This window comes from Macrotis lagotis, chromosome 1 (assembly GCF_037893015.1).
Source record: "Macrotis lagotis isolate mMagLag1 chromosome 1, bilby.v1.9.chrom.fasta, whole genome shotgun sequence".
Taxonomy (NCBI): domain Eukaryota; kingdom Metazoa; phylum Chordata; class Mammalia; order Peramelemorphia; family Peramelidae; genus Macrotis; species Macrotis lagotis.
In genome coordinates this window covers 158,911,712-158,925,553 of record NC_133658.1, presented here as the reverse complement: position 1 = coordinate 158,925,553, position 13,842 = coordinate 158,911,712, and the positions used below count along the sequence as shown (strand labels likewise).

Below are 13,842 nucleotides of genomic sequence, written 5' to 3'. Positions count from 1 at the left end.
CAAAGAGAAGAAAAATTTTTAAAAAATCCTTATTTCTGAGAGACTTAACCTGCAAACAACGTCCTAACAAAATATATACAATCAGATACATACATGCACACACAATACACACACACACACACACACACACACACACACACACACACATCAGAGGTAAATTACAAAGATAAGAATTGGGAGAAGCTTTTTGTAAAAGATGGAACTTTAACTGAAATATGAGTGAAGCTAGAGAAGCCAAGAGATGGAAACAGTTTGCAGCCACTGGTGATAGTTGGTGAAAATACTACAGTCAGGAGATGTACTCAAGAAGCAGGAAGGAGTACAATGAGTTTAATGAGCCATCCAACCTCTCAACTTGGCTCTCTTGGGCATGAATTCATTCACAACTGCAAGTTACTAGGCAAGGGTTAAAAATGCTATTTCCCCCCCCCTTCTCTGTAAAACTTAAAAATGGTCATGCAGGTATCCAAAGCACCTGAGACTAACACTGAATGAAAGGAACTAAGAAACTCATTTCCAAAGGCTATGATGTTAAATAAAAGCAATGTCTAAGTTAAATGAGTTAAAATAAGCTTTTCAATTTTTAAATGGTAAATACTCATCTTTACCATCTTAAAAGGCAAATGTTTTTAAATGGTAAATACCCATCTTATTAAATTTTATGTATATGTACATCTATATAAGTAGTTATATGTGTATATATAGAAGTACACTGATAGAAAAAAGTATAAATGTTTACATACTTCAACTCAGTTACTAATACTCCAGAGGTACAAGAAAATGTTCACACCAGACATAGAATCTCACCCAACCAGTTCCAGCTGTTAATAAAAATTGGAGAAGGAGCTTTTAAAAGATCAGTATGATGTTAGTTTGACAAGTAGTCTATTCCCATCAAAACTTGGACTACATGAGAAAATTCATACCCAAAGGAGCATTTTTTAAATATCACACACATCTTGTCAAAAGAATAAAACAAGCCAAAACATGTCTTACCATGATCTTGCTTACCCATTGCACTTAGATAATGATTGAAGGCTTGACAAGGAGGGCTTGGAGTTTGTGTGGATTTGTCACAACTCATAGGCGCTGGACTCCTTTCTGTGTCAAAAGAGAAATACCCACTGGAAGATCGAGGCAGCAGTGGGGATCTTCTTACAAAGATGAAAAGTGGGGATCTGGTAGCAAACGGACTAGGACTAGTGGGTGGTGCAAAAGGTCCCTGAGGGCTGCTGGGTGAGCAGCTGTCCGGGTCACCTGAATTACCTTGATACTCTGTTTGTATAGAGGTAGGGGCCCCTGGTCTAAGTTGTTGAGGCTGAGTAGGCCTTTCTGTAGGCTGCAATTGTCCACCTTCTCCGTGACACTCAGAATTTAGATCTGACGGTTGCTTTGCCATTTGGTCTTTTTTTCTGTAAGAAGAAAAGGTACAGTTAAGATATTGTTACCATGAAATACTAATACTTATTACCTTATTTTTCACGTGTACTACAGAGATTCCACAAATAAACCCGGTATAGATGTACTGGAATCTTTTTTACTCCACTAAACTTCAGATTGCAAGCAAAAATAACTGAGACTGTCAGAAGTTTGTGCAGTATTACTTACCCTCAGTCCCTTTAAACAGAATGCTAGTAAGAGTCTTAAAACTTAATTTTAAGACACTTGAGGGCTCAGGGCATGAACACAATAGCTATCTTTTCCAATCCATCCATAGAAGACCAAATACTAAGAATGGGTTTGGCTAATTAAAGGGGGAAAAAAACACCCACCGGTAGGCTGGCGTTTCCCATGGATCAGATACTGTGTTGAAATGTGGGAGTGAAGGAGATGCCGTGATTGTGGAGCTTCTGGCCAAGCGCCCCGTTCTAGCCCCATTGTTCTACCGAATGTGCTGATGGCAGCAGTCTGGGGCGCTTGGCAGCAGCCAGCCGCGGTAGTAAGTGCGTCACAATAGTTTGTCCACAAGCCGGCCTCCCGGGCTCCCTCCACTCGGGCTCCGCTCCGCCCCGCCCCTCCCCCGGCCTTCTCCTCCTCTAACTTGGGCCAACTCCACAAGTCCGGTCCCGCGGGGCGGCGCAGGCCCGCGTCTCGCCTAGGGAAGACTCCGCCGCCCTCGAGCCTCCGGCACGCGCGGGCCAACACAAAGGGAAACCCCCTCGGCGGTGGGCACTTCGGGCGGGCGCCCTGCGGGTCGCCGGGCCCGGCGGCTCGGTAGAACGAGAGGGATGACAGTCGCAGGCTCCGTCAGACTCTCCGGGTCAGGGCCCGCCTCTCCCCCCTGCCCGGCCCCCGCGGTTCGGGGCGCCCCCGGCCACGGGCGCAGCGCGGGAGGCCCCGCGCCTCGGCACTTACGCTCAGGGCTCCCGACTCATCCCCGGGGAGACAAAGCAAGCCCCCCGGCTGCCGCTCGCCCTCGGGGCGCCGGGGCCCCGCGCTCAGCCGCCGCCGCCGCCGCCGCCGCCTCCTCCCGCCGCCGCCGCCGCCGCCGCCAGGGAACATCCTCCGCCTCCTCCCCCCACGCATCTCCAGCCAGACTGCGGAGCCCCGCTGACCTCCCCCGGCCGCCGGGCTCGCGGCGCCCGCGCGCCCCATTGGCCCGAGCGCGGTCGCTCGGCCGAGCCGCGGCCAATCCGGCGCGGGCAGGGGCGGCCCCTCGGCGGGCCGGCCCGCCCGGAGGCGAGGCGATTGTTGACAAACTCGCCTGCCGAGGGGCGCTCCGGCCCCGGAGCGCGGGGACGCGGCCGGCCGCCCGCGCCCCCGCCCCTCCCCCACGCCCCCCCATGCTCCCGGGTCACGTGAGGCTGGGGCCGCGGCGCCGCGCCCCCCCGCGCGTCCACCCCCTGCTGCGGGGGGGAAAGGGGGCACCGGGGGCGGAGGGAGGGCAGCGGGCTGGTCCGGGCCTGTGCCACCGGCAGACAAAGAGGGAGCCGCGACCCTCGGCCCGCAACATCGCCACACCCCAAAGCCTGCCGGTCTCCGGGGCGTCCGGCCACCAGCCTTCAGACTGCCCCCCGCCTGCCACGCGCGGCCAGACAGACACGCGCGCTCCAGGCCCTCGCCTCCCCCCGGCCCCCTCCGGCCCCAGCGCCCCCGGAACACAACCGGGCCGGGGCCCCGGCCACCGAGCGCATCCCCGCCCAGCGCAGCCCCGGCCCCGCGGCTTTCTGCAACCGCTCGAGACGCCCGAGGCGGCGGGCACACGCGACAGGTAGTGGGGAAGCCCCGGGGCACCTCACGTGGCAGAATGCCGGCGCCCGGCTCTGCGGGCAGGGGCACGGGCACGCACCGGGGGGCCCCTAGCCCGGGCAGCACCCGGGCGGCCGCCCCCGGCCTGGGAAGGCCGAGCCGGCTTCTGCGGCTCCAGCAGCGCCGCTCCCCGGGGCCTCGGGGCGCCCCCGCCCTCGCCCCCTCCGGAGACCCCGGTCCGGGCCACACGGCGGGGACACAGTGTAGCGAGAGGCGGCGCCGCGCTCGGGGGCCGCCGCGCTCCGGGGCCGCCGCGCTCCGGGGCCGCCGCGCTCCGGGGCCGCCGCGCTCCGGGGCCGCCGCGCTCGGGGCCGCCGCGCTCCGGGGCCGCCGCGTCCGGCTCAGCCCCGTCCCGCACAGTCCGGCCGGGGGGCCGGCGCGGCGCCTGCGGGGCAGCCGGTGCGCGCCTCTCCCGGGCATCTCCGGCCCCGCACGGCGCGGGCGCTGTCAAAGCCGCCGCCGCTTCCCCAGACCGTGCGGGGCGCCGCAGGTCTCTGCCCGGGCAGAGCCACGAGGCGGCCCGGCCCGGCCCGGCGGGGCGACCGAGCCCCCGGGGCCCCGGCCGCGGAGAGGCCCCTCCGGCCTCCGCTCCCGGCGAGCGTCCGGCCGCGCAGCGCCCAGGCGGAGGCTCCCGGGGCGGCTCGCGGCGGCGCGTCCTCCAGCAGCGGGCACACTTGGACTTGGGTAAACTCCGCGGGCGGCCCCTCTCGCCCAGCGCCACGCTGCCCCCCACCCCCAGTTCCGGGGCCGCCAGGGCTCTCCCCGGCACGTGGGCGCCAGCGCGGGAAGGCCGGGGAGCCGGGGCCACTCGGGCTCCACTCGGGTCGGGCCCCGGGCCACGGCGTTCGCCCACCTTCCCTCTCTCCCCTCCGGCGAGGTGGGCACGGGGGGGGGGGGGGGCTCGGCTTCGCTTCCGACCGCGCTGCGGGCTTACCTTGCGCTTCTCAGTCCGAGAGTCAGAGTCAGACATTGGGGGCTGGGGGCCGGGGTGGGGGGCGGTGCAGGGCGCCGGGCCGGGGGCTGGGGGCTCTGTGTGCGGCTTGTGCGGAGCGCCGAGGCGGCCCGGGCTCCGGCTGCGGCGCCGGCGGCTGCGATGCTGCGGCTCGGGCTCGGCTCGGCGCAGAGGCTGCGGCGCTGCTGGGACCGTCAGCTCGGAGGAGAGCAGGGCGCCAGGCAGCGGCGGGCGGCGAAGTGAAACCTGCGCAGCGCGGCCGCGGCGCCCAGGCTGGGCGCTCCGGGGCCGGCCGCCCAATCGCCGCCGGGTCCGCCCCCCTCCGGGCCCCGCCCCGCACAGGCCGGCCTCGCCCACTTTCAGCCCGGAGCAGGCAAGTCCCGACAGGTAAAGGCGGGGGTGGGGGCAGGCCGAGCCCCACCCGGCCCCGGCCCCTCCGGCCGCCCCTCCCCCGAGCCCAGGCGCGTTCCAGTCCCGTCCCGGAGGCGGCTAAGCCGAGGTCCAGCTCCCAGCGGGTGGAGCCAGCGTGGTCACGGGTTCTCTGTTTACTAGAGTGATTCGGAGTCCTCCGGCGGAGATGTCTCCCCCCTCCCCACAAACTCTGCTCTTCCTTTCTAGCAAACGCGCGGGCAAGGGCCAGGGGAGGGGCCAGGGGGCGCTCTAGGACCAAGCCAGGTTCTGCCCGCAGTCGGGCAGCGGGAGGGGGCGGCGGCTCCCGGAGCCTCGGATGGCCCGCGCGCTTTTCTAGGTTTCCTAGGACTTTCTCCTGCACGTCTGGGCAAATCGCCTGGCACCTAGCGCCAGGCTAGGCCTGCCCGGCGGAGAGCGCAGGGGCTGGGGAGGGGGAGGGGAGGGAGCGGCCCGCGCCCGCGGTGATCGGAGGCTGCCCCCTTCGTGTCCGGCAGTGGGGCCCCCAGAGCCACACGACTCCAAGACTCCCCTAAACTCTGCCACCCTCGAAACAGGAACGCCTTTGGGAGTTAAGAACCGGAGGCGCCAAAGAGGGGCAGGGAGAAAGGAAGAGGCGATCAGACTCCCATCCAGACCTGAACGGGGCAAAGCGAGTGAAGAGAATCACGAAAAGAAGCCAAGTTCACACCTGGAGCCTTTAAAGAAAGCTTCGGAGACTTCATGAAGAGGAAACCGCTGCCTTCTCCTGCGCCGTGTCTCCGCACAGAGAAGGGCCGGCCGGCCCCTGACCACGATTTGAAGGCTCGAGTCTGTGGAGAGCTCTCCGGCTTCTAGATGCCCTGCCTTGTCTTGGTTGGCCTCAGGCAGAGTGGGAAGCCGGACCGGGCCCTTTATGGGCAAAGGCATCCAGCGTGGTGTGTGTCAGTGTTTTGTCTCTGGCCCCAGGAGTGGCTGGGGATTGTTTTGAGAGGGACCGGGAAAAGAAGGAACAAAGTTTATGATTTATGCGAGCTGAGGCTGCAAAGGGAGCATTTTGGTCAGTGCTGTGGTACCCCTCCTCTTCCTCCTCCTCCCTTGCTCTCTCCCCACCCCAACTGCCCGCCCAGTTTACCCAGGATGAGATCATCTGACTAGAGGCTGCGCTTCCACCACCTGTTCTGCCCGCGCGATTCAAGCCACGTCTCCCTCCCTCCCTCCGCTAGCTTCTTAACAAAGGGCATCAAGATAAGGGAAGGATAACGGAAAAAGCAAAGAGTCATTACCTAAACCAGGGGAGGGGGAGGAGGGAGCGGGGCTCTGGGGAGGAGGGAGAGGAGGAAGGGCCTGGGGAGGGAGAGAAGGGGATCGCCGTGAGAATGGTACTGCTAATAATTTTAAGGTAAGATCTTCCAATATCTAAGGTGTAGAAGCGTTCATGAGGAAGAATAGGAAAGTCATTTTCCGGGTTTCAAAGTCCAAATTTAAAAAAAAACTTTACTATGGAGACTATAACGTCATCGTGACACAGCAAAATAAATGTATATGCCATTGCAAATCTGGCAAAAAAAAAAAGTGTAAAGGAGTGAAAAGATGCCAAAGGAAAATGAGATTGAATGGGGATTTTTTTTTGTGTGAAGAATTTCGCTTCTGTAGGCAATAAATGAGTACAGAAGCAAAAGCAAAACATTCATTGCAAAGACTCATCTCACCGCTCCCACACATCTCTGACAAAGCTATTGGAACCTTTACAAATGCTTCTGCCAACAGACTAACAGTGATTTGGAAGAATGGCCAAAGATAAGACTGGATAGATCGATGGATGGATGGATGGATGGATGGATGGATGGATGGATGGATGGATGGATGGATGGATGGATGGATGCCTTTACCACTCCAATGTAATCTCCGAAGTCATCCGGCAAAGAAAAAAAGCACAAAGGGCAATTCTCTGTTCAAGGAGAGAAGGGGGGAAAATATCGAAGGGAGGGAAAGGAGGTAAGAGTGGAGAGGAAAAAAGGAAAAAAAACGGAGACAAGGAAGGGGGAGGGGAGTGAAAATGAACGAGAAAAGAAAAATGAGATAAAATTCCTTGAATCTAGTTATAAAAACAAAGTCTTTAAACTAGCCTTTGTTGCTAGTAAACTATTTTATGCATAGGGAAATCTTTACTCTATTTCTTCAAGGAGGGATAGCTACATGGAGAACAAGCAGGCGGGGTGAGTGAGGGAAAAGTAAACATCCAAAAAAAGCCAATAGTAGGGTTTCTGTACTCTCCATTTAGAAGGGGGGGTATGTAGAAACCGCTCCATTTGCACAGTGGTTAGGTTGCAAAGAAAAACATCACGCATTTCATTAGAAGTGGGTGTCAGAAAACCGGAAAGCGCTTTGCAGAGAGAAATTGTCAGAGAAATAAGCCAGGTGCACTCGGGGGCAGACAGCTTGTGGGGGAAAGACGGTGAATAGTGACAAAGAAATGGGGTGGGGGGGTAGGTGAGGAAAAGATTTCGCAAAACTACAAATAATGTTTTACGATGAAACTCATCCCACTCCCCCAAATCCCCACGGTATAAACATCATACTTTTAAAACCTGATTTGGATGTAATTAACTTTGGTAACACAGAATGTTGGTTGAGGGCATAATTTCTTGTAGAATTACTACTGATCCCGAGACAAAGCTTTTCCTGTGTGTCCCCTCCGAGGTGACAAAGACCAAGGTCCCGTCCTTTCCTACAGCCCTGCCCCAAGTTTGCTGGAATTCCAGGGCATACTCTCTAGCCCAGTTGGTTTGTAATTTCTAACTGTGAAAGTGTTTCTTCCCTGGTAATTTTTTTTTTTGGCCCCTCGGGTGGGAAAAATCAAAGAAAAGCAACTGTGGGTTTTTTCCCCTTGAATCTGGAACCTGGAAGGTTACTCAAAATGATTTTACTGAGACGAGCTCTTTCTACTCCCGTTTTATTTGTTTGCTTTGGTCGTTGAGGACATGGCAGAAAGTAGGTGAATATTTTGCCCGTGAAGTAAAAAATAATCATCGTGCTAGGATTTTGAGGGTCAGTGTTCTTTTCTTTCGATCCCAACTCAATTTTAATAATCTTGTTAGATTGAATCATAATAAACGCCGATCTCTCCTGTACTTTGACTTCTAAAGAGACAAATAACACCGTTCCCTTTGTTTTTATTTCTTTATTAAACTTAATATTTTTTCTTCTACTCGACAGATTAAAAACGTTATATGGTAAAAATGATTTAAAATGTGTCTCTAAATACAGCCGCCGCCCTCCTCCTACCCCCATCCTTTGCAAAAGTTGTTTGTATTGGTAAATAGTTTTGAGAACTGGTCTAGTTCTCCCCCCTCTCCTCCCCCCCCAAACTTCTCCAGAGCATTGGCTTTGAGATCTCGAGTAAAATTCTAAAAGGCATTGTCAATCAGTCATCTCCGGTTCATTTCCTTTAAGCTAAGTGGGTCTGACTCACTGAAACAGCTAACTTCCTAGGCTACCTAGGACTCGGGCTGGGAAGGGAGGGGAGTCTGGTTGGTTTGTTTACATTTTACCAACTTTCCCGGAATCCCTCCGAATCTGACTTACTCTTTTCTGCGGGAGCCCCATCCAAAAGGATAGGTCTCTTTGGATTTAAACTTGCAGAAGCCAGAGAAGACAGCTTATCTCCCGGCTTTGACTGTCCCTCAGTAGTCAGTGAGACCGAGTGGCTGAGAAAGCACAGGAGTGAGCTCTCCAGCAGAGACAAGACTGGAAGTCATTTCCCCGGCAGCACTTTTCACCCCACCCCCATCCCATCGGAACCCATTCCTCTCACTCCCTTGCGACTCCAGTTCAGACTCATCAACCTTCAGGCTCGTGCTTCTTGCCTGCCTTTGCCTCCCTGACCCTGAGGATAGACAACTAAGGTCAAAGACCCGTGGCCACATGCTTTCATTGCCTGGCCCTCAGTTTGTACTTTTTTTTTTCCAGCAGGGGCCAAGTGATCAAGCATGGACCTAAATGGGATTGTTTTCCTTGCACACATCAAAGGGTGAGCTTCCTGATTCTGTGAAATGAACCACCATGGAGACTGCAAACACAACACCGAAAAATAACATGTTTATAACTTGGCTCCAAATTTGAGTCGCTGGTGCCCCATTCCTTCCCCGGCCGACTTCGGCTGCTCTTGAGGCTGGGGTGGAGGGTAAAATGCCCAGGCTGCTCGGGGATTGGGAATGCCAGCAATAGGTGCGTGGATGGAGCTGTGAGGGATGTTAAAGGCTGAAATTACCTTCAGTGCATCCTCCTTCACCGAACCACATAAATTCAGCAACTGCAAGACAAGACACAGTGAGAAGTCAAACTTTGGTGTTTTTTCCTCTGGGTTTCGGGTATCCTCCCTCATTCCCCTCCTTGCTCTGGGTCTGTGTCTCTGTCTCTCTCCCCCCCTCCCCCTCCCCCTCCCCCCTTCCTCTTTTTTCCTGCCTTTTCTCTCTGCCCTGGCTTTGACATCGATCACAATTTGGATGCCTATGTTGCTTACCTAACACTTTACCCCCCTCCCCCCAGTTTGCCCCAAGGCAGGTTCTAGGATCCTGAAAAAGGATTGAATGTATTCCCTTTCCCTTCCAAGAAACTCAACCCTAAAGCCAGGAACTACTCCAATTTTTCCCTAGACTCATTCTAGATATCACTCCTGTGGTACCAGCCCTCTCTACCCATAAGTTTATTTTTAAAAAAAAAAAAGTCACTGAAAGGGGGAAAAATCAATCCTGGGAAAACAACAAAACCTACCCAGAGTCCTTCCACAAAGACTATCCCCCTGACTGTGGTTTGTTGCAGTTTCCAAAGTTTTGTAATGCCAACATAATCTCAAAAGGGAGCTAGGTTGTATGTAAATACACCATACTACATCTTTCCATCAGATCAGAAATATCTCTGAAAGATGGAAACACAAAAGACAGACAAACAAAACCCTGGCTTCCTGCTGGCACATCCCAGTACATAGTCTGTGGGCTGATGCTGATCATTTTCTTTGGGGGTAAAGGCAACAGACCAGGTGGATTCCTGTACAACCAATGGAGACGATTGCTTTTCTACACCTCAGCAAAAATAACAACAAAACACCACAAAAGGACTTCCTGCCTTTCCCAGCCTTCACTACTATTTCTCAAAGATTCTTCAGTTCCTTTTCCTTTAATTCCACTTATTAAAGAAAATCTTGAGAAAGCCCCATGATTTTTTTCCACAGCTTTAAAAATCATGATTCTCACAAATGCAAGCCTTACACTCTCATGTGATAGGAGTCTTAAAACTTGAACTGATAATGTGAAGACCACAGTTTCCTTTAAAACATGATATGACCAGAGCACCCCTTCTGGTTTGTTCAGTCAAACAGAGGATGCATGCAAAGAATGGATAAAGAAAAAAAATGCCATTTCAATGCATACTTGGAAAAAGAATCTCTCTAAAGACTATCTTTCTTCCAAATTTGCTATTCCAGATGTGTATTTTCAATGAACACTAAATGGTACAGCTTGTGGTAAAGAATCAGATCAGTACTGAAATCCTTTTGATCATTTTGGGGATGTATTCAAAGTTCAACTTCTGAGTCACTTTCAATTGCTAAGAGTTCCATGTCAGTAATCACTGGTTACTGTAATTATAAAATGTACCTAATATAAACCTAAAAGACAACAGGAATAGAATTCCAGAGCTGGAAGGGATCTTAGATCACATAACCCAACATTTAGCCCAACATTTCAGGACACTGAGCTCCAGAAAGGTTTAGGATCCTCCTAATTGAGGACTTCACATTTATATTGTCTTTTTTCCTCCTTAGCACCATACACAGTATCTGGGATATAGTTAGCTCTTAATAAATGCTTGTTGACTGATTGAGACAATATTAACATGTATAGATATATGCAAAATAGTTACAATATAGAAGAAAAGAAGATCCTGATGACAGGATATCAGAACCAATTTCATGTAGAAGGTGGTATTTAAACTGAATCTTGAAGGCAATGGAGATGAGAGAGTACATTTTGGTTATAGCCAATGCCTAATGGAAAAAGTAAAACAAAAGGCAAATGAGAAAAATGCCTTAAAAAAGCAGAATTGATCAGCTGGAAAAGGAGATAAAAAAAGCTCTCTGAAGAAAATAACTCCTTCAAATGCAAAATGGAACTAAAGGAAGCTGATGACTTTACAAGAAATCAGGAAAAAATAAAACTCTTCCAAAAAAGACAAAAATTAGAAGAAAATGTGAAATATCTTATTGGGAAAACAACCAACCTTGGAAACAGAAGAAATAATTTAAAAATTATTGGGCTATCTGAAAGCTGTGACCAGGAGAAGAGCCTAGACTTCATTCTTCAAGAAATAATACAGCAAAATTGCTCTGAGATCCTAGAAGCTGAGGGTAAAATAGAAATCAAGAGAATTCACTAGTCACCACCTGAAAGAGATTCCAAAAGAAAAACTCCCAGGAATATTATAGACAAATCCCAAAACTCCCAAATCAAAGAGAAAATTCTAAAATCTGCCAGAAACAAACAATTCAACTACCAAGGCTCTATAGTCAGGATTACACAGGATCTGGCAGCATCTACATTAAGGGCTTGTAGGGATTAGAATACGATATTCCGGAAGGCAAAAGATCTTGGGTTACAACCTAGAATCAACTACCCAGCAAAACTGAACAACCTCTTTCAGGGGAAAAGATGAACTTTCAATGAAACAGGGGACTTTCAAACTTTCCTATTGAGATGACCAGTGCTAAACAAAAAGTTTGATCTCCAAGTACAGGACTCTGGTGAACCATAGAGAGAGTGAATGAGAAGGACTAACTATGAGGAACTTGATGATGTTGAACTGTTTTGTATTCTTGCATGGGAAGAAGGTATTGATAACTCATATGAGTTTCTCATTTATAAGAGCTGTTAGAAGGAGCATATATAGACAGGACTTAGGAAGGAGCAGAATATAATGGTATGATGTGGTAAAAGGATGGAGTCAACTGGTGATGGGGGAAAGTACTGGGAGGAAGAAAAAGGAGATGAAGAAGAAGCTGAGAGATTTCACATAAAAGTCAAGAAAAAGCTTTTTCAATGGAGTGGTAGGGGGCAAGGTAAGGGGGAATGAGTGAGCCTTCATTCTCATCAGAAATGGCTCAGGGAGGAAATGACATACACACTTAAAAGGGTGAGGAAATCTGTCTTACCCTAGAGAAGGATGGGAGGAAAGGGATGGGATGAGGGGGAATGGAGGGAGGGAAGGGGAGAATAGGTGATAGAAGAGAGGGAAGATGGAGAGAGGGTACTCAGATTCAACACACTTTTGGACAGGCCCAGGATTAAAGGGAGGGAGAGAATAGAATAAATGAGAGTGAGGAGAAATAGAGTGGAGGTACAACTAGTAATATCAACTGAGGGAAAAATATTGAAGCAACTTCTCTGGAGGACTTATGATAAAGAAAGCAAATCACTCCAAAGACAGAGCCATTGAAATCTGAACATAGACTGAAGTGCAATTTTTTTCTCTCTCTCTCTATTCTTGAGGTTTCTCATCTTCTTGGGGTGGGGAAGGGGTTTAGGTTTATTCTTTCAACATTCAATTTACATCAGTGTATGGCATGGAAACAATGTAGTGACTATCAGACAGCCTTCTGTGGGGGGCGGAGGGAAGGGAAGAGGAGGAAAATTGTAGAATTCAGAGCCTTGCAAAAAATAATGGGTACATATTCCTATTGTATATAATTGGAAAACAAATAAAATGTTAAAATGTTTTAAAAAAAACAAATTAGAAGCAAACAGTAAAGTTAACCTACAAAAAAGTAATTTAAGAAAATTATGATTATTTCTATGGTACCCTAAGAGCTCTAAAAAAAACCTTTCTTCCCATAACCATCTTTATAAACACAGGCAAATTTAATGGTAGCAATTCTAAATCATAACTCAATTTGTGGTTCATGAACCACTGTAGCTGTCTTATCATTCATAACTCAATTTGTGGTTCACGAACCACTGTAGCTGTGTTATTTAAAATAATAATAATATATTTCATCAGAATAAGAAGGAAAAATAATCTTCGGACAAATCGCCACTCTAACTCTATGTATATACTTGAACAGGTATATTCAGTTTCAGTCTTTTCATCTATAAAAGGAGGATACTGGCCTATATAATTTCCGAAATCTCTTCTAGTTTTAAATATGTGTGTGTGTGTGTCTGTGTGTGTGTCTGTGTGTGTGTCTGTGTGTGTTTGTAATAAAAATATAAATAAATAAGTAAATTTTAAATAAATAAGGAAAGTATTCACTTGAGCAAAAATGAAAAATAAAATATTGATTTTAACTAATAATATTAATGGCATAAAAGATACTGTTCTGAAGAAAAAATATATTGTGTTCAATTAATGATGCAAGGATTACCTATTTTGTGAATTATCAAGACAAATTTTTATACCGGAAGGATTTTCTTTTGTCCAAATCTCAGTTACAGAATTGAAGATTATCTAAACCAATCTTCTTAGTTTTTGCACATGAACAGATACCGAGGCCCAAAAGAATCAAGTGACTAGTTCCAGGTCTTGTCATTAATTAGCAATAGAACTAGGAAACAGGTCTCCTGATTCTTTGTCTAGTCTTCTTTCTATCTCATTGAGTTCTGTTATTATAGTATGTATCTAGAAGGGTAAACAAATTTTAATATATCTAAAACAAAATAATTTGCTCCCATCCCAATTATTTGGCATTTACTTATCTATATATTATTTATCTATGATAAAATGATAAAAACTAATCATTTTATTTGACTTTGTATCTCCAATACCCAACACAAAGCAATTAGGGTTTGTTTATTGAATGAAATTAAAGATAATTTTTTTTACCACCACCAATTACATAATTTACTCTAAAATAACCTAAAAATGATTTGGGGATAATCTCATGTTGAATTACATGCAAACCTATTTGTCTCTATTAGTATGGGTAATCCAAAATGAACTTAAAACAAAATAAAACACCGAAGATAGTAAAATAGACAATTATAGAAACCTTAGAAGTTGCTGCTGAAGAACAGTGTTAAAATTCCAATTATTTTTATATTATAAATAACAAACTATATTGACAAGAGGAACCATATTTTCCTTTTTCAAGTTCAAGTCTTAAATGCTAAACAGATATAGACATAGATATAGATATAGATCTCTAAGCTCCTAACAGGATGATCCATAGACTAAACTTCTATTTGTCAGGAAACTTGCTTCTG

At 49.1% G+C, this 13,842-nt stretch overlaps 2 protein-coding genes and 1 long non-coding RNA gene across 36 annotated transcripts in view; 1 reads left to right on the top strand and 2 right to left on the bottom strand.

The window, feature by feature from the left end:
- Positions 1-2,462, bottom strand: part of BCL2L11 (BCL2 like 11) — a 43,853-nt gene extending 41,391 nt beyond the window's left edge. The window contains 2 exon segments of the mRNA XM_074209274.1: positions 997-1,412; positions 2,356-2,462. Coding sequence (XP_074065375.1) covers positions 997-1,399 — 403 coding nt within the window. The 5' untranslated portion in view covers positions 1,400-1,412; positions 2,356-2,462.
- Positions 1-13,842, top strand: part of LOC141504332 (uncharacterized) — a 1,263,877-nt gene that overhangs the window by 1,028,673 nt on the left and 221,362 nt on the right. Inside the window, exon 19 of one of the 34 annotated variants that reach the window (XR_012473311.1) lies at positions 8,564-11,823. The exons of 32 other annotated variants lie outside the window; for them this stretch is intronic. This is a non-coding gene — a long non-coding RNA (uncharacterized LOC141504332). Of the gene's footprint in view, positions 1-8,560; positions 11,824-13,842 lie in introns of those variants that run through there. One more of the 34 variants, XR_012473309.1, reaches the window with a different exon arrangement.
- The window catches only part of ACOXL (acyl-CoA oxidase like), a 518,534-nt gene continuing 512,620 nt past the window's right edge, over positions 7,929-13,842 (bottom strand). Inside the window, exon 19 of the mRNA XM_074209273.1 lies at positions 7,929-8,903. Coding sequence (XP_074065374.1) covers positions 8,691-8,903 — 213 coding nt within the window. The 3' untranslated portion in view covers positions 7,929-8,690. The remainder of the gene's footprint in view (positions 8,904-13,842) is intronic.